Source organism: Nicrophorus vespilloides, unplaced genomic scaffold (genome assembly GCF_001412225.1).
Source record: "Nicrophorus vespilloides isolate i.1.1-1 unplaced genomic scaffold, Nicve_v1.0, whole genome shotgun sequence".
NCBI classification, from domain to species: Eukaryota; Metazoa; Arthropoda; class Insecta; order Coleoptera; family Silphidae; genus Nicrophorus; species Nicrophorus vespilloides.
In genome coordinates, this window is record NW_017099835.1 from 1 (window position 1) to 24,787 (window position 24,787).

Consider the following 24,787-nt stretch of genomic DNA (forward strand, 5'->3'; position numbering starts at 1 on the left):
TTTTACGAAAATTTATGTTTCTTTTTTAATTTTGTAATTTTTAATATTGAGTTTAATTACTATTTATAATTAATATATTTATTTCCAATTCCATATTTATTTATAAATTATGAAGTAAATTAAAAATATACATGCTTTTTATATGAAAAAAACATATTTTTACTACTTTTTTTTTACAAATAATTACAATTATTTTACTTAAGTTTAAAAGCATTTTTGTAATTATATTGTGTTTAATTACTATTTGTAATTAATGTATACATTAATTGCAAAAAAGTACATCATTTCTGTAAATTATGAAAAAAAATTATTAATAAATTCGAATTAATTCTATGTTTAGAATCTGGCGTATTTTCAGAAACAATAAAGTAAAGTTGTAGCAACGTGGTTTCCACGTCGACGCATCCACCCTTCGTACTACGCCTATTCCCATCAGCAATCGATTTACCGCGTATTTTGTTCATTCATTCAATTTGCTTATGATTGAGTAAGAAATCAGAAACAACAGTAAACATAATTAAACAGGTTTTATTTATACTACAAGAATATCAATTAACTTGATGGATTTTCCCCGAATATTTTACGCGATTTCGTAGAAGACGTGTCTTCGCAGAAATGAGAACTAGTTTTTCGATTTCTGCTGTTGTTATGCTGGAGAATCTTGTTCTTTTGTCCGATTTCATCAACCCTTCGCGTCGGAAGAAATTGCCCCCCTTCTTTCTTTTCATCGTAGGATTCTGACGCAACGGTTTAGATCGTTGCATCATACTACGGTTTCATCACGAAACAATGAACACGAAAAAAAAAAGAAACGAGAGAAGAGAAGGAAAAGAAAAAACTAAAAAAACTTTATCCACTCTTTGTCCGTGATTCTTTGCCGTTCGTCCAAGGTTCTAATGGTCACTGCCTCTTGAATACCTCTCCTTCTGTCTTACTTTTCATTTAGACCGGATCCTTCTTGTATATTATTACATAACTAAAAAAATATATAACGAACACACAAATCGAGCATATCCTATTCTTAGGAGTTAGATAGTAATTATAAATATGAAATATTTCAATTAACTGCAGTTTCATTAATGATTATTGATTAATTATGTAAAAAAAAAATACTAATTATAATCAATTACCTTTGAATTTGAATCAAAGTAAGAAAAAGTAATTTTAACAAAATTTAGCAAAAGTTGATTAGCAATTTTTCATATATACTTTTGTAATTAAATTGAAGAAAATCCGTGAAATAGAAACATTTTTTCTTGATTCTTTTAGAAGTAAGTAATTTCAATAAAAAAATTGTTTAATTATGATGTGATTATTAAATAATTTATTGTTGTTTTTGTTCTTGTTTTCAATTTGGAAATTAATTTGTAGTGTGATTCATTAAAACCATTGAATTCATAAATTAATTGCGACGTAATGATGAGGGGTTTTCAATGTAAACAGAATAACAATTTTCATAATTAATTAACTTGTTTTTGCTGGTTTTAACGCTTAAAATTATTGTAAATTACTGATTTATATATAAATAGGCCATTTATTATGAATAATATTTTATTGTTCAAAATTGATTAGTCGTCATTCACTTACATTTTTGTTAATAAGTTTTATTAAGCATAATTTTCTTATATTTGCGAATAAGTCAAAGAACAACAAAAGAAATGATTGAAAATAAGGAAATTCTAGAAGATTTTTTTTATAATTGATTGTCCACAATTTTCTTATATTTTTGTAATAAGTCAAAGAACAACAAAAGAAATCATTGAAAATAAGGAAATTCTAGAAGATTTTTTTTATAATTGATTGTCCACAATTTTCTTATATTTTTGTATAAGTCAAAGAACAACAAAAGAAATCATTGAAAATAAGGAAATTCTAGAAGATTTTTTTTATAATTGATTGTCCACAATTTTCTTATATTTTTGTATAAGTCAAAGAACAACAAAAGAAATCATTGAAAATAAGGAAATTCTAGAAGATTTTTTTTATAATTGATTGTCCACAATTTTCTTATATTTTTGTATAAGTCAAAGAACAACAAAAGAAATCATTGAAAATAAGGAAATTCTAGAAGATTTTTTTTATAATTGATTGTCCACAATTTTCTTATATTTTTGTTAAGTCAAAGAACAACAAAAAAAAATCATTGAAAATAAGGAAATTCTAGAAGATTTTTTTTATAATTGATTGTCCACAATTTCTCGTATATTTTTGTATAAGTCAAAGAACAACAAAAAAAAATCATTGAAAATAAGAAAATTCCAGAAGATTTTTTTTATAATTGATTGTTCACAATTTTTATTATATTTTTGTATAAGTCAAAAAACAACAAAAGAAATCATTGAAAATAAGGAAATACTAGAAGATTTTATTTTATAATTGATTGTTAACAATTTTCTTATATTTTTGTATAAGAACAACAAAAGAAATCATCGAAAATAAGGAAATTCTAGAAGATTTTTTTTATAATTGATTGTCCAAAATTTTCTTATATTTTTGTATAAGTCAAAGAACAACAAAAGTAATCATTAAAAATAAGGAAATTCTAGAAGATTGTCCACTATTTTCTTACAATTTTGTAGCTAACAACAAACAAATTTAATCATTTTCAATGAAAATAGAAAGAAACAAACGTGTAAAGAAGAAATATTAAAAATTAAACTGTAAAACGTAATGTAAAAACTTCGACAAAGAAACATTGTTATCAATTCAATTGTACATTATTTAAGATTTATTATGGTTTTTAATAGTTTGCAAGAAAACTCTGAATGAATACATAAAAAAGTCCTGTATTCATTCTCAAAACTGTTCGTTTCAATATTAATCAAAACTATACATTTTAAATTTAAATTAATTAACCAGTTTCTGCAAATACCAAACCAAATTCCAATTCATTTCATTTCGATTGATTATCTAATTTTATTTTGTTTCTTTATTCAATTGAAAGTTTATAGTCATGTTCACATTTCGTGCATAATAAATTCATTTTTTTTTTCTACAAAGATTTCTCAAATTTATAAGTAATTTTAATATTTATAAATTTAAAAAGACATGATAATGGAATGTCATGTTTGTTTTTGTCGTGTTGTTTCAACTTATTAACATCTATTTGTTATACTGTATGAGTTTAAATGAGTTAAGTGAGTTTCGTTCTTCAAATATAATGATTTTAAAGTTTACTGTTTCTAATGTGTAGATTTTTCAATTTGTCAAAGAAGTTTACTGTTTCTAATGTGTAGATTTGTCTTCTACTAACTTTTATCTATATAAATGTTTGATATATTTACATTAAATTTTATGTTTTCTTTTAAAAAAATGTACGTTTTAAAAAGAAAACTTTAATTTTAAAGGTTTTCATTTGGAAATTAATTTGTAGATTTTTCATTTTGTAACTGATTTTCAAAATTTTATTAAAAAAAAACATATAGAAACGTTTATATAAATTAATTTTAATTATAGAGAACAAAAAACAAAATTAAATATTTATTAAAACTAAAAAACATTAAATTTTAATTGTAACTAATAAAAAAAATGAAAGGTATAAAATTCAAAATAATAACTTTTTTTCCATTAATAAATCTAATTATAAAATGAGAAAATTTGATTTTTTTTTATTGCACAAAGTTTTTTTCCTTGAAAAATTACGAATTTCTGTATAAAGAATGCAACAAATTTCCGCTCTCGACAAAGAGAAAGGCATATTTTTTTTTCTTTCCTCTTTAAATGTTAAAGCAAGCAGCAAAAAAAATGTAACGTGAATGAATGAATGACTAATTGCAAGCACTTAAGTTCGCTTTGATCGTACCAAATTTGTAAAATATTTAATTACATTTGAATAAGAAAGAAAAAGTACAGTTAAATGTAGAATACAGTACAAAATTTCCGAATTTGAAACTTCACAACATATTTGAAAATACACAAGTTTCCCGCAATTCGGGACTTCTCTTCTCATCTTCACTCGTTATGCGAAACGTTGCTCGTTAAGCGAGACATTTTTGTTCGTTAAGCGAGGTTCCACTGTATTTTAGATCGTAGAATAGTTGTGTTATGCAACGAGTGAATTATTTGCACGATTTCGGTTTATTATGTAATTGCGAATATTATTCAACTTCATATACTAATTTACTTGTTATTCGTTTTTTTTTATAGAAAAATAATCAAAATTTTATAATTTGTTCTGAGAAATTTGTAGACTGTTTTCTTTACTTTTAAGTTTATTGAAAAATTATTATTTCTCTATTAAATATGCAATATTCATTAAAAAAATATTGACTATGAAAACGTACTTTTCTCTTGATATTATGTAGAAATTAATGTTATCAAATATTGTTTTTTATTTATAGGAAAAATAATCAAAATTTTACAATTTTTCTAAGAAATTCGAAGATTCTTTTAACTACATATGACTTTTTTTATATATAATTCGTTATATTTGATGAAATATTTATTAAATCTAATAGAATTCGAAATATATTTGTGTATGAACATTTTGTTCCCATGAATAAATGGGTAAATATTACATGTTTATCAGGAAAATAAATACATAAAGGACCTTTTTGTATTTGGAGCGATTATCGAACCCTGCTGAGTTCCATTCTAGGGGGAATTCCTTGTTTACTTAAACGAACTTGTTTACTGCAGTTTCCTAAATGTATTTACGGGCTAAAGAACATGTTTGGTTTCAATGAAAAATAGAAGATTCATTAATTATCTGCGTATTCTCATTTTATTGAATATTTTTTATTTGTTACAAAACAACATTTTTTTATATAAATTCTTCTATTTTATTGAACTGTTAAAAAAAGTACTTAACGCATTGGAAAAACATATGATTTTTGAAAAGTAATTTACTAAAATTTCGAGTGATTTGAGAGAAATCTTGCATTAATTATAATAATTTTAAAAAAATATGTGATTTATCAAAACTTATTCATGTTTTTATCAAGATTTTAAGTTTGTAAATAAACAATAATATGAAAAGATTTAATAAGATGCAAAAATTTCAATTGATTTACAAAAATTGATTCTTTGTAATAATGTAAATGAATGTAAAAAAATGCATTGGATTTGGTTGAAAGAAATGTATGATTTTATGAAAACTTATTAATTTCCTCAACTATAATTAAACTTTCATGATTTATCTGTAAAATTCAAGTGAATTAAAACATATTTAATAAATTGGAAAGAAGTTGTTAATATGTATAAAAATAAATTATTTCTTCAATATTTGTATAGAAAAAAAATTTAATTTATTTTAGAATGAACGAAAACCATAAATAATTACTTGTTAAATTGTGATAATGATTTGAGAAAACTTTCATTTAATTTCAATTGATTTACAAAACTTTTCAATGATTCTTTGTAAAAATGTAAATGATTCTAAAAAAAATTATTCGAATTTATTGAAAAAATGTATGATTTTATGAAAACTTATTAATTTCCTTAACTATAATTAAACTTTTATGATTTCTTTGTAAAATTCAAGTGAATTAAAAAATGTTTTAATAAATTGGAAAAAAAATCGTAACAGTCTGTTTTAATAACAAAACTCTTATGCAATAAGGAAACTTTCATTTATCGATTTGTGATGGATTTTTTTCTTCAATAATCGCTCAATTGAAACAGATAATTAAACATTGTCTCAAGTCAAGGATATCAATTGATTTTCATTTAAATTGCATTTCTTTACATTCATTATTTTTTTACTCTAGTTATACTTTTGTTGTTGATTGCATAACTTTATGAATACAAAAAAAAATCTTCTAATTTTTTCTTATATTTTTGTCCATTATTTTTTCTCGTGTCTTCCACTTCAAATCCAATTATGTCAAGTGTAATGTTAAACGAAAAGTTCTTCTGCTCGTGGCTTTCTTGACATCAAAATCGATTTCATCTCAATGCCAAAAGTTATAATTGATTTTTTTTTCTATATTTTTTATGAATTTATTAGTTTCTGAATACATTTTTTCATAATATTTTTCAATTAATTATTAAGTTTAAGTTATGTTTTCATTATCGATTTCTTTTTAAACCTCGAATTTATTAGATTCTGTTTATATTATTTTAAGAGAAAATGTTCATGAAATTATTTTGTCCTTAATTATTTCATTCAATAATAATTTCTATCAAGTAATTGATAGAAAAATGTTTATGTTTATATTTTTTTTGTCATTTACTTAAGTAACGTAAATGTGATTTATTCAGTTAAACTAAATGAAATTACAAGTACAAATAAAGTGTATATTTAGTTATGATGTAATTTTATGAATGGTCGTGAATTATCTTAGGAAACGGAAGTAAATGTTTTCGTTCAAATATTTGATAAAAACGTAAATAAGATTAACGTTATTATATATTGAAACTTTCCAATAAACAAAATCATTGTAAAACGTTGATAAATTGCGTGTTTTTTCTGGAAAATCTACACATAAACCAGTTAAAAATAAACGTACAAACCAGAATTATTTTCAGCAATAATTTTAGCAATTGAAAACAAGTTGAAGAAAAAAGTTAGGTTAGGTTAATTTAGGTTATGATTTAACAAATCTTATATATTCTTAAGTAATATATCAATATTATTAAATTAAATGTAAATTAATTATGATTCATAATTAGAAAGTATTTCTTTTAATTGCGTGAAATCAATTAGTAAATAAGCGTTGTTGAAACAACAAAAAAAAACAAATGGTGAGAACCAATCGAAAGTCGTTACGTTACGAAGGAAATGGAAAAAAAAATGAACACCGAAAGAGAAATAAAAAACGTACACACACCTGCGTTTTATAATTGGAATTCAAATTTCAAAATCGTATTATTAAGAATGAATGAACGAAAAAAAAAGTGATTGAAATATCACGCTTGAGGTGGCGTAACAAGAACGAAAAGAAAAAAAATACAGTAAGAAAAATGAAATGCGTAATTTGTTTCGAACGTATAACGTTTCTTCGGATTTTTCTTGTTCTTCTGGTGATCTATTTTTTGTTGTTGTTATTATTCTTGACAGTTCACCGCAAGATCGCGTGTTGCGCCATCTATGATTACGGATCGGTTTACCATTTGTAGCTGTTGGTGTATACCTTCCCTTGTTTTTAACCGGCGGCGGTTACGTAATCAAAGCACACACCATTATTTTTCTTCGTCGTTTCTCGAGGAGTTCTGTTTTCTTTAGCTGCAACCGATTATTACATGCTAATCGATCGCCATCGGCCGAGAAATGTCACTATCATTACTAGTTCTCTTTCAATCTCTCCATAATCACCTGATTCCTTCCATTTCGAATCCGAAGGCCGCGGCAAATGCAATTTACTTATTCCAATTGCGGGCTGGAATTACATATCCCGAAAGAATAATTAAAAAGAGAAAACAAAAAGAAATTGGTACGTTTCGATTCCGGCTTCGCGGATTCTTCGTCGAAACGGAATCCGAGAGGTCATCGGATGATGAGATGAAGAGAAACGATCGAATGAGGAATGCAATTAGTCGCGGAGTTCGCAGAAGTGACGCAATTATCCCGCTGATTGGATTCCCGTTTTTCGAGCAAAACGTTTGTTTTTTCCGATTTTTTATGTGTTCTTTTCTGTTGTTGTTGTTGATTATATAGGTTGGAGCTTACTGTTACGCGGAATTGGGAACTATGATCAGGAAGAGCGGAGCTGATTACGCTTACATCATGGAGACTTTCGGGCCTTTCTGGGCTTTCGTCAGGTTGTGGATCGAGTGCATGATCGTGAGGCCGTGCTCTCAAGCTATTGTCGCTTTGACCTTCAGCGTTTACGTGATGAAGCCCTTCTTCCCCGAATGCCAACCTCCGGATGAAGCTGCCAGGATGCTCGCCATTTGCTGCATATGTAAGTTCATCATCATACATTAACATCAAGTTTGACCGAAAATTTCAGATAATTGACAATAGTTACAAAAATCACAGATTATACTTTAGAAAGCCTAAATATTTAGCTTATTTTTGCGTGCTTATTCATAATTGTTACTGTTATAGTTATTGAGAAAATTGAAGATTTGTGAAGAGACTTGAGGCTTAAAAAACGTTTTTCAATTTTGACCCTAAATTTGCTTGCCTTTAGATAATTGGGTTGTGTATAGTTATTGAGATAATTGATGATTTGTGAAAACGTTTTTTTTTTCAATTTTGACAGTAAACTACAGGAAATCAGCAATAGTTACAAGTTTGAAAACCTTTTGTTTTTCAACTAATAAACCTGTATTTTTTGTGAGAGTAGACTTAAAATATAAAAATTAATGAATTATTTAAATTATTTACTTAAATTTTGATACAAAATCATGTCAGTTTTTAATATTTTCATTTCTAAGTGAATTAGTTCCAAGGTTTTGGTTTAGGAAGGTTTTTAGTTAATTTACAAAATCCACAGAATGTTCAAAGACGTCTAGCTTATTTCTTTTATTAGCTTCTAAAAGTGAAATCATCAAGTTTTTTGGACAAATATTATCAAGATCTGTAAATCTATGAAAAAATCAAATCATGATTCTTCAAGAACATGAATATGTGAGTTTCTTATATTTCTGAAAAGAAAATAATCCGTTTAAGCAATATAAAATATGCTGTAAAAATCCTTTTTTCTCTATTTTTCTTTTGGTGAAAATTTGAAAACTGGTTTTGTAGAAAACTTGAGATTTGAAAACTGTTTTTCTTAAACGGTTTATCACGTTGGAAAGCCCAAACATTTGACTTTAATTTGCGCGCTCTTTAATAATTGTGCCGAGTATAGTCATTGAGAAAATTGATGATTTGTGAAAACTCGATTTTTCTTTGGCTTAAAAACGTTATTTTCAACAGTTACAAATATGACAAAAAGCATGTTGGCAAACGCAAACATTTAGCTTTCTTTTAATAAAATTGATGATTTGTGAAAACTCTAGATTTCTATGGGATTAGTTAACTTTGATTGATGATTTATGCATAATGCAAATTAATGGAAAGTTGAGGTAAATGTCCGAAATTCAATATTCTTTTTTTTAGATAATTAAAACCTAAATTTTAAACCAAAAACTAAAACTATAAAGACTTAAAAAACGTTTTTTTTTTTCAAATTTGATCGTAATTTGCAATAGTTACAAATATGACAAAAAGCACGTTGGAAAGCCCAAATAATTAGCTTTAATTTGAGAAAATTTTGATTATTTGTGAAAACACAAGATTTCTATGGAATTTCTAATATATATTAGATTTATATAAGATTTCTGAACTTTGCTATAGAACTTTATAGTTAACTTTGTTTGACCATTTATACATAATGCAAATTAATGTGTAAATTTTGGAAATTTCTATTTTTTTAATAAATTAAAACTTACCAAAAACTAAAACTTTAAAGGCTTAAAACACGTTTTTTTTTCAAATTTGATCGTAAATTACAGGAAATCGGCAATAGTTACAAATATGACAAAAAGCACGTTGAAAAGCCCAACAAAATTAGATTTAATTTGAGAAAATTTTGATTATTTGTGAAAAAACAAGATTTCTATGGAATTTCTAATATATATTAGATTCATATAAGATTTCTGAACTTTGCTAAAGAACTTTATAGTTAACTTTGTTTGACCATTTATACATAATGCAAATTAATTTCGTATTTTTGTTTATAAATTAAAACTTAAATTTTAAACTAAAAACTAAAAACTTTCATAATTTCTAATATTACTTAATGAAAATTGATGGAAAATCAGCTTTTGATAATCCTATTTCCAATATAATCAAACTTCCAATAATCCAATAACAAATTCACATTAGAAACACAATTCGCTGAAACAAGAAGTTCGATAACCAATTACTAGGACACGTTCCGACCCACATTCACTCTTTGAATGTTAGTTTTTTTTTTATTTTGCTGCAAAACTTGATTTAATAGAATCGCCAATGTCCACTTACCAAACACGCAGAAACTTCTTCATCCAAAGTATAAAATACTGTGTGTGTGTATCTCCTTTTTTGAGTCGTACACTTCTTCATCTTTACGCAACATGACGGATCGAAGGTGACCATTTAGTTGCATTCCATAAACCCAACCCGAAAGGAAGAAACCGATGATTAGAGAAAAGATAATTACATAATGCGCATATTGTGGTTATGGATAATAGTTCTACAAGAATGGTCACGATTAACATTACACTATTATTATAATTTTATTGAAATTCTTCTAGTTGTTAAAGTTACAGAAAATATTGAATTTTCACAATATTTTTTTAATTAAAAACTGTATAATTATACTAAAAACGTGTATATTCTACAGGTTTTTGAACATTTCTTTAAAAATATTTCATTTAAAAATATTTAATTTAAAAATAATTGGAATATTTGGTGATTTAGCACTGTTTCCATGGCTTCATTTAAGTAATTTAATTTATTGATTTTATCTAATTAAGATTATTTCAATCAGAAGTAACGATTTTCAATATTTACTTGGATTTATTCAATTAAGTAATTTTACTAAATAAAATCAATTCAGATTGTTTCAATCAAAACTAACAAAACTGTGATTTATTTTTTGGCTTCAGTTGTTAAATTGATATATAGGAAAAGGCTTTTATCGAAGCAGGCCGCAAATCCTTCTTATTCCTCTTAATAACTCCTTGGAGAAATCACAGAGAAAATCCTCTCTTCTGCTAATTGCGGATGAACGCATCAAACTTTTTTTTGTTGTTAAAAAATACACAACTCCATTCTATTCTCATTTACTAAATGCGACGTTCTGTTTTATAGCACCAGATAATGAAAAATGCATGGCAGAATGAATAATTTGTTTACCACTTCTATATTATTTTTTTATGGTACTACGAAAATAGTATCGATATTATGCAATATGCGTAATGTATACACACACAACATTATGATGGATTGTTTCAGTAATAATAGCAAAAATCTTTTAACGTTTAAATGTATAACAAAAATCAATTATGTAATTGTTGAATTACTAATCAATTTGATGAATTAATTATTAATTACCTGTTGCATTAATAAATCAGTATTAATTAATTGTTCAATTCGTAATTAATATGTTACAGATTTTTTTTTTCTTAAAACTAAGTCAAACTAAGACAGCTGATAAAACAATTGAAAGAACGTTTTGACGTAACTACGACGCTGTTGTTGTTGTTGTTATATAATGGTTTCCATGGTGATTTCGATGAGTGAACATAGAAGACCTGATGCACGATGACCTTGAAAGCATTGATTAACTGCATTGCCTGATGATATTAAACCAATATTAAATCATAAATATTTTATTGTTTATTCACTTCAAAATCACTCTCAAAGTTGTTCATTATGTAATTATTATTTTCTCTTCAAATTTCTAATATTTCAATTCATAATTATTCCTCTTAACTATTATTGAAGAGGAAGATCATCACCTGATCATCAGTACTTAATTAACTAGAAATGTTTTGTAATCAAAATAACAATAAGTATGACTTTGGTACAATAAAATTTGCATACGTTTTCTTCAAATTTATTCATTGAATAATATTGTGTTTTTTTTTTGCATGTGATAAATATTTAATTCAGAATTTACTTCTACTTCGACAAAAATAAAAAAAAAGTTGTTGTTTCATAAAAGCAAGAAAAATCGCTGACAATTGACGTGTAATCAATGAAGAAACGAACGGAAAACTACGCAAAACAGAATATATTTCCTATCGCGCGTTTGTAAACTGTTGATAGTTGTTTGTCTGATCATCCTTTTATTTCCTATTGGATCCCGTTCCTTCGCAATTCCTGCAACGTAATCTAATAAATAAATAAAGCGACAAAGTGAATTACGTTTCGCTATTTGTAAGATTTCCCATCGCTTCCTTCGATTTACAGCGCATGTTCTATGCAATTCAGACGTACCGGTACGTCCGATATCCGCGCGATACATGTAATTTAATTGCGCGCAGTATACGATCCAATCTTGCTTTCCGTGGAGGATGAAGAGTGAACCGTCAGCATTTTTTTTAAATTTATGTGTGTGTGTTTGTTATTTGAACGTATTTCGCATGTTGGAATGTAATCCTCTTTAGGCGATGTCTGTTGACATGCGTTTTGAACCTGTTGCAATTTTATATGATGGACGTTAAATCCTTGTCAAGTTGATACATTTTAGAGATTTAGTAGAAGTTATTTTTTCGCTTTTTATTTAAACATTTTTTAATTATGTAATCTTGAATATCCAAATAATACAACAAGTATACATTAGTATCTTCATAAATTATTAACAAATTTTAGTGAATTATTAATCCTGAATCTTCATAGATTAATATGGGTGTAAACTCATATCTTCAGTTGCTATAATACATTAGTAAACTAATAACAAACTAATGTATTGATTCTTGAAAAATTTACAAATTAAGCTGAACAAATTTACTTATTTTCAGGTATTTTGACGTTTGTTAACTGTTACGACGTCAAATGGGCAACGAGAGTACAAGACGTCTTCACCTACGCAAAACTACTTGCATTGTTCATCGTCATCGGAGCCGGAATCTACCAATTGATGAACGGCCACGTGGAACACTTCTCCTTCATCAACACAAAAACTGAAGTAACATCGCTAGCTTTATCCTTCTACTCGGGATTATTCGCCTACAATGGATGGTATAATCACCAAGAATTAATCATAGATAATTAGATTAAATTATTTTCTTTAATTTTCAGGAATTACCTCAATTTCATCATTGAAGAGCTCAAGGATCCGGTTAGGTATGTGTAAATCGCTTTAGGTCTTTGATTTTTTTATTAATTCGTTTGATCTAATCTTTAGGAATTTACCTTTGGCTATTGCCATTTCTTGCACTTTGGTGACCATAGTTTACGTCCTCACAAACGTAGCCTTTTACACGACTTTATCACCTGCTGAAGTTCTCGGATCCGAGGCTGTGGCGGTGTCTTTCGCTAACAGATTGTTCGGACCTTTGGCATGGACAATCCCCGTTTTCGTGGCTTTATCGACGTTCGGAGCTGTCAACGGTATCTTGTTAACTTCGTCTCGTCTCTTCTACGCCGGAGCCTGTCACGGTCAGATGCCCGAAATCTTAACTATGATCCAATCCAAGAAGTTGACACCAACGCCTGCTGTCTTAGCTATGGCTTTACTCTCCATGTTATACTTGACATCATCGAACATCTTTGCTCTCATCAATTACGTCGGTTTTGCCACTTGGGTTCGTTTCTATATACTAAATCATGAAATTCATTAACGTAATAATCTTTGTTTTTAGTTGAGTATTGGAGCGTCAGTGCTTTGTTTACCTTGGTTGCGATGGAAACAACCGAACTTGGAGAGACCTATCAAAGTGAACCTGATCTGGCCTATCCTCTATCTCCTAGCAACGATCTTCGTAACGGCTGTACCCATGATCGCGAGTCCCGTGGAAACGGGCATCGGTATCCTGATGATCCTCACCTCGGTTCCCGTGTACATGGTCTTCATCATGTGGAAATCGAAGCCTCGATGGTTCACAAAGTGCACGGGATGCATCACGGAACTTCTGCAGAAGGTCTTCGTCGTCGTGGGAAAATCGAAGTCGGCTCAGCTGTAAACAAGCGAAGCACAACCAAAACAAAACAAGAAAAAACAGACGACCGGGAAACGCGCTCACAATGTTGTTGTACATTCCGTAATTTATTTATGTAATATTTTCCTCCCTCTCCCCCTCAGTTTACGTTCCGTTACGTGTTATTATTTTAAAAAAAAAAACAACTTTTTTTTTTCTATTTCGTACTTTTTTTTCTACACTTGTTATTTATTGCCTCTCTCGTTAGTTAGTGTTTGGAAGAAAGGTGGATGGATGAAAGCGGTATTATGAAACGAAAGAAATATAAGGAGCACCACGTTTGGTGGTAGAAAAGCTGTCATCGGACAAGATGCTTCCAAAAAACTGGGAATGGCTGCAGTTTTTTCGAAACATATCATCATCATCAACATCATCACAAATGGATACTGTTTTATTTATTTTGGTTTGTTTTCCGTTGCGATCGATTGGGAAGTGTTGTCTGGTGATCGACAAGGAGAAAGATGTGTTTTTATAGGAACCAAAAAGGATAATTATTATTATTAATACAGGAATTTAAAAAAAATATGCGATACTGCCCTGCCTCCGCCGCGTGACCACTCAGAACGAATATTTTTTATAAAAATGTTTGTAGTGAATCTTTTTTTTAGATGCTTTTTCGCCACCAAAAGAAAACGTGCTCGGCTACAGATCGACAATAATATATCATGTTTGTACGCCTGTAACAGAAGTAATTAAATAAATAAATATTGAGAGAAAAACAATTTTTGTTCGTTTTTTTTAATATCTCTTCATAAGTCAATATACCTATGATGTAATTCATTTTGTTTAAAAGAAAAAGAGTCATTAGCATACATCCAACATATGTTTATGTGTAAAGTAACAAAAGGGAGATATTTCATGATTTTGCTACTTAAAAATATGTTTTTGTTTAACCCCTTCATTGCTTATGTCGTATATAATCGTCATGGTCTTTTGTATTGACGAATATATTCGCATCATGAATAATAAAATACGCTAGCAACAAAAGTAAATTCGTATTTTCTTACATAATACCAACCTCCAAAAACTTAAGAAAAAATTTACTTTCATCTATTTTGTTGTAAAACAGTTTCATTTAACCTGAACCAAAAGATTTAATACAATTTGCAATAAAAACGGCAGCTTTTATATTTTAAAAAGCAATAGTTATTGAAATCAACTTGGGTTGCATAAACATTTTCTTTATTATACTTTGACAATAGAACTGATTATTACATTACAAATTACAAACTGATTTCCAATAATCATTATTACTTCAGATCAATGTTGGTTGCATAAGATCAGAATATATAAAAAAATGATATTTCAACAATTTATGAATTAGGTAGTTGGCAACAAAACTAAATTCGCATTTTCTTACATAATACCAACCTCCAAAAACTTAAGACAAAATTTACTTTTATCTATTTTGTTGTAAAACATTTTCATTTAACCTGAACCAGAAGATTTAATACAATTTGCAATAAAAACGGCAACTTTTAGATTTTAAAAAGCAATAGTTATTGAAGTTAACTTGGGTTGCATAAACATTTTGATGGAAAAAAGTGAATAATACGTATTTAATATATTTACACAAAACTAGTTCTTTATTATACTTTGACAATAGAACTGATGATTACATAACAAAAGCAAACTGATTTCCAATAATCATTATTACTTCAGATCAATGTTGGTTGCATAAGTTCAGAATATATATAAAAAATGATATTTCAACAATTTATGATTTTGGTAGTTGGCAACAAAAGTAAATTCGTATTTTCTTACATAATACCAACATCCAAAAACTTAAGACAAAATTTACTTTTATCTATTTTGTTGTAAAACAGTTTCATTTAACCTGAACTAGAAGTTTGAACACAATTTGCAATAAAAACCGGCAACTTTTAGATTTTAAAAAGCAATAGTTATTGAAGTCAACTTGGGTTGCATAAACATTTTGATGGAAAAAAAGTGAATAAGACGTATGTATTATATATACAAAACTAGTTCTTTATTATACTTTGACAATAGAACTGATGATTACATTCCAATGATAATTATTACTTCAGATCAATGTTGGTTGCATAAGGTTTGGTGGTTGGTCTTCTGGTTATGGATTACTTAATTTAAATGATATTTCTTAGAAATCAAGGAATGGATGAGGAGAGGTTGTAAAAGATAAAACTAAATGTTAAAGCTGCAAAATATATTATAAAATTCCATTCGATGGAAACTTGTTGTAAGTGTAAAACGTCTCGTAGTTGTCGTCGTAATGCTTCTTCAGATCAAGACCCAGCCTATCGCTGGCCATGTACGCAGCCCCAACAGCAATCGTGGTCTTGATCTTCAACAAAGACAACTTCTCCACAACAGTCTGCCGTTCCAGCTGCTCCAGAAAACCATCCTTGAGCAACTCCCAACTGTACCACACGGATCCCACGCACAAGATCTGCAGACCACCTTCCCTCTCCTTCAGTTCTTTGGCAGCGTTTGATGCAACGGCTGTAATCCCTTTAGCGAGATGAACACCAGCTCGTCGGAAGATATGCTGCGAGAGTTCATCTCCGTTCCTTGCAGCATCAGCCAACTTCTTGCAGAGCGAAGCCATAAAAGCTTTATCGAATTTCGTGTACATGTGATCCAGAAGATCAACACTCGTCTCGACCTTAAAATGGTCCTTAGTCAGATTCCAAGCCGTTTTTATAGAGTACGGACTCTTCTCGAATCCATCCATCGAGTCTATGCAGTATTTTATTGCTGTGTGGGCGATTTTCCATGCTGAAAACGAACATATATTTAATCTGGTGAAACCGAGCATGTGCATCCATTGCTGATTACGTGTGCTAAAAATAGGACACGGACAGACGTATAATTTTTTTTATTTTGTTATTCACGCGACAAAACTGTTACAATGCAAAAGACAAGTCTCAAAGGCCGATTTTAATGTCGTTTCTTTTTTTTATTTATTTACTTTGAGGAGAACGCAACATGAATTTCAATTGGATTTCGATGCATTTAGTTTAATTTCAGACGTGCTTTAACATTTAATTGCAAGTCGAACGAATAAAAAATAAATGAAATTGGAAAACCAACTCAAGTTCCAATTAAGATATAGATTAAATACGACATTTTTTAAGAAATTTTATCTTTAATTAAGTTAAATTAATAAATTTTCTTTCATATGAAAAAAGAATTTTTGAAATTGATTGAGTAATAACTGAAATATTAAGTAAAGGGCCAGATGCGGCCCGCGGGCCGCAAACAACCGTAGTTTATGTGAATTTATATTACCACTGCCTTCATCTCCAAGCATGTAACCGTATCCTCCGCATTGGTACTTGGAACCATCGGGATTGATCAGAAGCGTGTTGGATCCAGTACCGGCGATGCATGTAATACCACCGTTCGCGGAAACCGCTGCTATGCTACCATCCGTGTCGCTACTGGCAACGCACAGCGAACAAACATTCGGGTAGTTCTTCCTCAATCCATCGGCCAGCTCGATGTTCGTCTCTTCCTTCTCGCAACCGCTCAAACTCAAACCCTGTCCAACATCTCAACCATTAAGTTTACCAGTTTTTTTTTTAAACATCTTTCAGTTAATTTACCAATGCTTTCAGAGGTGTCCCTTTCGGGATTCCCGCAGCCAATTTGGTGTCCTCCACCATCTGAGCGATCCTCTTCCAGCATTCTTCCATTGAAAGCAGGAAATGATTGGTGCCAGGACCATTGCCTTTCGCAATTATTTTACCTTCTGAATTAAGAAGTACTATTGTGGAATGCGTAGCTCCACTACAAAAAAAAACAAATATATCACTACAAATCATAATTATTATAAAACTAATACTATTTGCAACGAAAACTGTAAGATTTGTTAATAAAATTCGATACGCCATCTATGATTCATCTATGTAAACAAAATATTTTTTTCATTATTTCCATCCTTCGATTAATTTCTACTAGGAAACGTAATAAATTTTACGTATTCCAATTTATCAGGATTTCCTGTACTTTATCTAATATTACGCGTTTTTTTCGCAATCAATACTTTTTTTTTCTCTCGTTAATCTTATCTAACGATTTATCGATTGCTACAAACGTTTGGTTTGTCACGGACACAAAGGTCTTTTTTGATTCCCTCAAAGCCAGGTGAATCATGATATAAAAAAAATTGAATGAAACGAGTTTCTGTATTCAAAAATGGAATTCGCTATTTACGTCATTCGTACAAAGAAAAACTTATATTTGGAATCTCATTCAAGGAAAACTCAAGTGCTAGTTATAATGATAATAAATTATTTAAATAAAATTTCGAATTTTAAGGGATTCCCCTAGGTAATGTTCTAGGTCCTCTTTACTTAAAATTTAGTTTTAAAGTAATTTCAAGTTGCTAGAATCTCAATTTTAACTTGTCCTAATTCTATTTTGTTAGTAAATAATTAATATTTATGAGTTTACGATGAAGAAATGTGCATTCACTTTCTTCGATTTTTGTGTGTGTGTGTGTGTCCTTGATGGAATACCGTGTGCAACGATACGAAAACGACCGAAATATTGTATTGGTCAATGAGAAGAGAAGAGTCCGAGTTATTGGAGCGCGGAGATGAGAGGAAAACGAATTAGAAACGCGATTGAAGGAGTAGAAGGAATGTGTGTGTGTGTGTGTATGTTGTGGAACTTTTCCTTCGTCTCCGTGAACGAGGTTTCATTCGGCCTTCGGGAAGGTGGGTCATTAACCAACGTTGAATTAATGTTAAATTCCTTTTTCGGATCGGAATGTAAACCGAATTAAAAAATAAATAAATAAAGAAGTACTGAACAGTGCAACAACTTTTACTATTCAGGAAACCGATGAAGAACACGTGGGCTGCGCTCGCAGCTATTATCCAATTACCGCTCATCCAAATTCCGTTCAATTGATCTCTTCCTCATTCGTACTATTAGTCTAAAGATCATTATCAAAGTTAGAAACAAAAAATATTAGTTATTGAAGACAATTATTTTTTTTTTAATAAATTTTAATTAACTTTAAAGACATGATTATATACCTAAAATTAACAAGAAAACTTTGTAACAAAAACTAAAGATACAAATAGTAAGAAATATAAATAGATTTGTCTTAAAAATTTAAGAAACGCCATCTATGATTTAAATATTTAACTATTCTTCTCTTGTCAATTTAAATATAATAAAATTTGTAAAAAGTAAATCATCAAATTAAGTACTTAATTTTTTTAATTAAATTAAAGATTTGCAATAACAAATTTTATAGTTAAAAAATAAACAACAAAAAGTACATAAGTTCGCTTTTTAATAACGTTCTTTTTGTTAACATTTATGGTTGTAATTATGTATTATTACTAGCCTATGTTTGCATTTTGCGGTTTTAGTTATATACTAGATGCGAAAAACGGGATTGCAAATGATCCCATTCATTATGCAAAAGATAACGAACGATGTTTGTTTCACAAACAACTTGTCGAGATTCAAGTGCGCAAATAGCGATACCATTGATACAACAACGAGAAACAAACATTACACTACGTTGGTTACCGTTTACATTGGACTTAAACAATTTTTTTCATTAAAGTTGTCGAGAATAAAGCCATTAAGATAATTATTACTTATAATTAATAAAATACTAATAAAATATTGACGTTAATTCGATGCAAAATATATTGAAAATCCATTACCTAGGTTACAAAAATAACGAATTTATGTAACCTAACAACCAATTATTTTTATTTATTTTTGTCTGTTAAATAGAAACAAAAATTTTGTTACAAATTACAAGTAAATGTTTTAAATTTGAATTTTGTAGTTTATTGGCAATAATTTTTACATTAGGACCTAGAATGGAACCTTTAGGTACTCCAATTCAACTATTAGTGTTTTATATCAAGCTGAAGTTAATTGAAGTTCTTTGTTATAATAAACAAGCATATGTTACACATGAAGAACGAAATTTGCGGAAAGTTTGTTCACTTTGTGCAGAACCTGAGTGCCTCCAACGATAATAACCGGTCAATGTTACAATCGAAAGTGTCGTGAGTTGTTGTTTAAATGTCAACTTGTCGTTGAGTTGCAGCAGCAGGAAGGAGAGAAGGCATTCCTAACTATAGAGCCTTACCCTTCGATTCCACCGATCACATACATGTCGAACGTCCCTCAACTCTTCAGCTGGAAGATTGCAGCTACCACCTACAGTTTCACGAACGAACTATATACTATACTATACACACAAAACAACTGCACACGCGACGGCGTCTCGGACTTGAATGAAAAGAGAGTCGAGGTCCGATCGTAGGACGCCTCTACAAAATTGACCTCCACGCATGTGGAATGGTGGAGAGACCATCGAAAACCATCCGCAAATCATATTGCCATGAAATTCGTGGAATGTTGCAAATTATATGGTGGAAGGATCTGAAAACAGATGAACAATAGAAGATAACAAATACCTGCGTCCAACAGCTGACAGTGTTTGCCTTCTGTCAGGTCAGTCAGCTGATGGATATTTAGAGATTGTGAATTGTAGTAGGCAACTGCACGAACATAGTCATACAACCAGAAATATATTATGCAGAAATAAGTAGAAAATACATTTTCATATTGATCATACTTGTTACAATTAAGTTATAGAACAGCCGCTTGCCGTTATTATTTTAGCAATAAGCAACTACACTGTAGAAATTAATCCAAACTGTGTTAAAAGTTACTTAATATTGTGTATTTCTCATTATTTTTTAATAGTTACATCTGCTAATGATCTTTTTAACTATACAAAAGTCATTTAACGCAAATATTTTCAGTTTACTTCGAAATGTAGTCCGATTTTTTTTATGTATATTTTCTTAAATTTTTCACATCAATATGTTGTAAACGTAGAAGTTTAAATTTGTCCATAAAGAAAGTGACTTTTGTTTAAATATTTAATTTTCGAATGATTTACATAAATGACATATGTCAAAAATACTTTATAATGATAGTTATATAACTAAATTTAAATTTGACAGCTGTCAAAATAATTATGTTTACAAAATAGTGTATAAAATTGAAGGGTGAAAATGAAATTTTAATTATAATTTTATGATTTTAAGCTGTTTTATATTTTAACTGTTTTTTTTACAATTAATTATAATGATATATTTCTTAATTTGACAGCTCAAGTTTGGATATGTTTATGGATGCACGCATGATACTAGACTAAGTAATCTTTATTGTTTGTATTCTGTTTTAAAATTATCATATCTTTCTTAATCCTAATCAACAATGGCATTCTTTCAAGAGCAACAAATCACAAAACTTGGTGAAGGAAAATGGATCTTATTCGTAACATCATGTTATATTATATGGGTGAAACGTAAAAAAAATGCAAAAAAAAAAACAAATTTATTTTTGATCAGAGGTCGTCGGTTCTTTGAGCTCCTCGTTGATCTGAGTAAGGGAGCCGTGGACTTGGGGCATCTCAACGAGTACGGGTGGAATTGCCTGGATGCTACCATCCTCTTCGGCAACGCCCAAACCTATCGTCGCTCCGATCTTCGCGGAGGCGTGACTGAAGGTGTCGCTTAATTTAACTTGAACGACGTTGATACACATAGACATGAGGGCTAAGCCGAAGACGAGGTACACGATGGAGACGATCATGAAGACAGGATGACGAGGAACGTAGTCGCCGAAACCGATGGTGGACATCGAAATGAAGACGAAGTAGAAGGACGTGAAGAAGTCCCAGTGCTCCCAGATGCAGAAAAGCACAGCGCCGAGAAAGATGTAGAGGACGAGGAGGAGGATGGCCAAGGAGATGGGAAGATTGAATTCGTCGTCTATCTCGAAGTTGGAGATGGCAGGTGTTGGAGGAGCGGTGTTGCTGCCTTCGGTTCCGTCCTGATTCTGCATGCTCGGATCGAAGGCCGAAGGTCGTCGAAATCTTGCAATGTCGTACATCATCTGAGCTCCTTTGAAGATTTCCTAAAAGAAAAATTATATCATCAATTAATCTAATTTAATTTAAAGTATATTATAGTCTTAAATTCTGTATATTTACCTGAACTTGTGCTTGTTTCCTGACATTCCTGCAGCTACCGGTATAGTAAACCCTCCGCACGAAAGACCACAAGAATTTGATGCATCTGGTGAAGAGTTTACCGAAATCTGTGAGGATGATCAAGAACAGCGGAATTCCGATGAGCGAATAGACTATGGTGAGAGCTTGTCCTGTCGTTGTAGTCGGATAGAGATGACCGTATCCTGCAACAAAAACAAACAAAAAAACAATAAATTCAACCCATTCCGAAGATTGGCAAAAACAAACAAATCATCCTCAACCTATGGTCGTGACGATGGTGAGACAATAAACGATTCCATTCAGAAAACTCCAGGACTTCTGTCCACTGTACGAATGTACTCCGGCTTCGTGCGCCGCGTGAAGCTCGTCCTCGAAATTCCTCAGCTTATTCCTCGCCAGTGATTTCCACTCGTCTTCGCGCAAATTGTGACTCTTCACCCACAACATCTCGACGAAATCGCGCTTCACGCGTTTAACTCCACACTTGTAGAAGCTCTCGAAAGCGCCTTCCGTGAACTTGAAGACTATACCTCCCAACCCGCAGAAAATCAAAAGGATTAGTAGATGACTGAAGCATTTTCTACGGTACATCCTGATTTTGTTGTACTCGACGGCAAAGTCTTTTTTGTATTTTCTGTATTCGGAGAAGATTTCGCGAATCGAGTAGAAACGGAAGATCTTGAAGACGTCTCTGACACGCATATGGGTGACTTCCCCTACGTCTTTGGTGGCTATGACTTTGGAGGTTTTAGGATCGAGGATTTCAACGATTTTATTCGATTTGATACCTTGGTGTTTTTTGGTCTTCGGTTTGATTACTATGGGTTTTTGTTTTCGATTAGGTCGTTCCGGAGATTCGCTTGCTGATGAGTAACGACCTGCTGATTTTGAACGTTCTTTTTCTCTTAAAGCCGTTTGGATTTGAGCTCTTTTGAAGCTCTCGAGAAGATCCTCTTCGGTTAATTGTCTTGGGGTGGAGCGGCTTCTCTTGAGAGGTTCTTTTTTGTTGAAGCGTTTCTTCCGCAACTCCTTGCCTTTTTCTTCGACAGTACTTTTGGCCTTCTCGAGGAAGCCTATAAGATCTTTGGTGTTGCTCGAAACGAAGTTATCCAATTTCGATAGTTGCTCTTCGAATTGCCTGGGTAGACTTGCGCTTCGCTCGGAGTGGTATTTGATGGAGGATTTCCTGGAAAGGCTTCCTTCTTTCGAATCCGCCGTTTTCCTTCTGATTCTCCTAGGTTTCTTGCGTTCCTCCTCCTTGAAACTGGAGTCCGTCGTCTTAGGTTTATCGTCTTCACGCGAGGAAGGACAACTCGAATCGCTTATCATCTTATTGTTCGGCTTCGGTTCGTCCTCCTTCGGTTTATCACTCGCGAATACCTTTCGTTGCGGTCGTTCGGGAAGTCTCGTAGCTTCATCCTCAACATCATCATCCTCCTCCTCACTCGAGGTCGTTCCAATAGGAGCGACGGCATCTCGAACGGGCGTCTTCGAGCGTTGCTTAGAGCTGGAACTCCTCTTCCTCGCAATAGTCCTTCTTCTTCGCGCCACATTGGCACTTAACACCTGCTCAGGTGTGACGAGGGCTTCGATGTTTTTGATCGCATCCTCTTCGGTCGTTTCTGCTGCTGATGTAGCAGATGTTTGCAGCGTATCCATGCTTTCGAGACTAAAGCTATTTTTGGAGCGCTCCACCCGAGATCCCGGACCGAAATCGCATTTAGTACAGGTCGAACGTTCCTAGCTGTCACTGCAATGTTCGAAAATATAAATAGGAAAGACTTCGCTCCGCTTTCTCTCTCTCTCTCTCATCCTCTTCCAAAATACCTTCGAGAGGAAGAAACCGAAAAACAGCACTCTCTCAAAAATAAATAGCAAAAGTTAATTTTAATCCTCTTCTTATATTTTTTCTTTCTTATTATTATTTCTTCTTCTTCTCGTTTTACTTCTTTTTTTTTTATTATTTTAGGTTGGTCACAGGTTGGCACATTTTTGGCAACGTAGGCGCGCATTCTTTCCCGAAAGATTGCCGCGATGACGGGGAGCACGAATTCCATTTGAACGATTCCTCCAGAATAAACATGTTCTGCCGCAGCTGTTGATCTCTTTCATGCAACATTTCTGCACGAATAATTGATGCGCTTCAATCGGTTCTGCGACGATGACTGATGCAGATGCAGCAGCAGCAACAGCAAACAAATCCGATCGGCCGTAAATCAAAATCCGGAGACGGCTTTTACTGCTTCGACGATTTATTTTTGGGAAACCGCGAATTGCGACTATTTTTAATATTGGTCATAACAGTTTCTGGTTACATTACAAGATATCTTTTAATACGCATGCATAATATTAAAAAAAAAACGACATAATTGTGTACAGTTAAAGAAAGTTACCTGAAACCAAATTATTATTGTTTCCTTATTGGTTTTAGTAGGTTTGTAACATGTCACTAAATTTAAACGTCAACTGTCAGCTGTCAATGAATACAACTATATTTCAACTGTCAATATTAGCTGTCAATTTATAACGTATACTATGCACAGTCATTAAATTTCATTATTAAGTTTGTAAGAATCAAGTTAACTAAATTCTAATCCATTAATAAATAATTCAAATATAAAGACACATATGTTTATGGCTCGTGTGTGAACGCTTTCCTTTCAACACTAAATATTGACGCCGTTGTTTACTGCAGCACAATTTACACGACAATCGGTGAGTAATCATATTTCTTAATTTTAGATGATCTAAAAAAAATGGATCAATTTAAAGATGAACTAAAGATGATTCATCCGCTTCAGTCGTAAACTCTTGCCAACTTTCTGTAGCAAATTAGCGCCGATGAATTTACGAGTGTCAATGTCGTAAACGTCAGATTTGATTTAGTTTTTGGGGAGTGTTGAAGCGTGTGGTTCTAGAAGTCTTGTTTATGGGCAGTAATATGCAAATTCTCTTTGTCATCGTCGTTTTTGTTGTTGTAATGAGGTTTTTGGAATTAATTAGGCGTTGAACGTAGAATGCTTTTGTTTCTGTGCCAATTTTATGGTATTAAAATATCAATGATGGCTTACTTAGCAGATTGTTAGGTCGATAATGAACTTCCAGAGGTTTTGGTGATTCGATGTTAATGGACTGTTTTTATTGCGTTTTCACGTGTTTTCACTCGTAATTGCTGCA

At 31.1% G+C, this 24,787-nt stretch overlaps 3 protein-coding genes across 3 annotated transcripts; 1 reads left to right on the forward strand and 2 right to left on the reverse strand.

Moving 5' to 3' along the window:
* Positions 1 to 7,597: 7,597 nt before the first annotated feature.
* LOC108565743 (large neutral amino acids transporter small subunit 1) lies at positions 7,598 to 14,282 on the forward strand (the record flags this gene model as incomplete). The annotated part of the gene is given in 5 exon segments (XM_017925338.1): positions 7,598 to 7,844; positions 12,382 to 12,601; positions 12,662 to 12,706; positions 12,768 to 13,167; positions 13,225 to 14,282. Coding segments are annotated over 5 exon segments (1,233 nt in total), but the record flags the coding sequence as incomplete, so codon positions are not given.
* Positions 14,283 to 15,730: 1,448 nt separating this feature from the next.
* Positions 15,731 to 20,054, reverse strand: LOC108565744 (N-acetyl-D-glucosamine kinase). The gene is made up of 4 exons (XM_017925339.1): positions 19,670 to 20,054; positions 17,148 to 17,331; positions 16,831 to 17,083; positions 15,731 to 16,317 (listed from the first exon to the last, which is right to left on the reverse strand). The coding sequence occupies exons 1-4, from the start codon at positions 19,693 to 19,695 to the stop codon at positions 15,749 to 15,751; spliced, it is 1,032 nt and encodes a 343-aa protein (XP_017780828.1). The 5' UTR covers positions 19,696 to 20,054; the 3' UTR covers positions 15,731 to 15,748.
* A 684-nt stretch (positions 20,055 to 20,738) lies between these two features.
* On the reverse strand, positions 20,739 to 23,290 carry LOC108565742. The gene is made up of 3 exons (XM_017925336.1): positions 21,871 to 23,290; positions 21,590 to 21,792; positions 20,739 to 21,513 (listed from the first exon to the last, which is right to left on the reverse strand). The coding sequence occupies exons 1-3, from the start codon at positions 23,267 to 23,269 to the stop codon at positions 20,932 to 20,934; spliced, it is 2,184 nt and encodes a 727-aa protein (XP_017780825.1). The 5' UTR covers positions 23,270 to 23,290; the 3' UTR covers positions 20,739 to 20,931.
* Positions 23,291 to 24,787: the final 1,497 nt, after the last annotated feature.

Excerpts from the sequence above, each read along its gene's own strand:
- LOC108565744 (XM_017925339.1), bottom strand. The coding sequence starts at position 19,695 with ATGTATGTGATCGGTGGAATCGAAGG. Across the intron at positions 17,332-19,669 it reads GTGATCGGTGGAATCGAAGG|TGGAGCTACGCATTCCACAA; the intron begins GTAAGGCTCTAT and ends TTTTTTTTGTAG. Across the intron at positions 17,084-17,147 it reads GGACACCTCTGAAAGCATTG|GGTTTGAGTTTGAGCGGTTG; the intron begins GTAAATTAACTG and ends GATGTTGGACAG.
- LOC108565742 (XM_017925336.1), bottom strand. The coding sequence starts at position 23,269 with ATGGATACGCTGCAAACATCTGCTACATCAGCAGCAGAAACGACCGAA. Across the intron at positions 21,793-21,870 it reads CACCATCGTCACGACCATAG|GATACGGTCATCTCTATCCG; the intron begins GTTGAGGATGAT and ends TTTTTGTTGCAG. Across the intron at positions 21,514-21,589 it reads GGAAACAAGCACAAGTTCAG|GAAATCTTCAAAGGAGCTCA; the intron begins GTAAATATACAG and ends TTTTTCTTTTAG.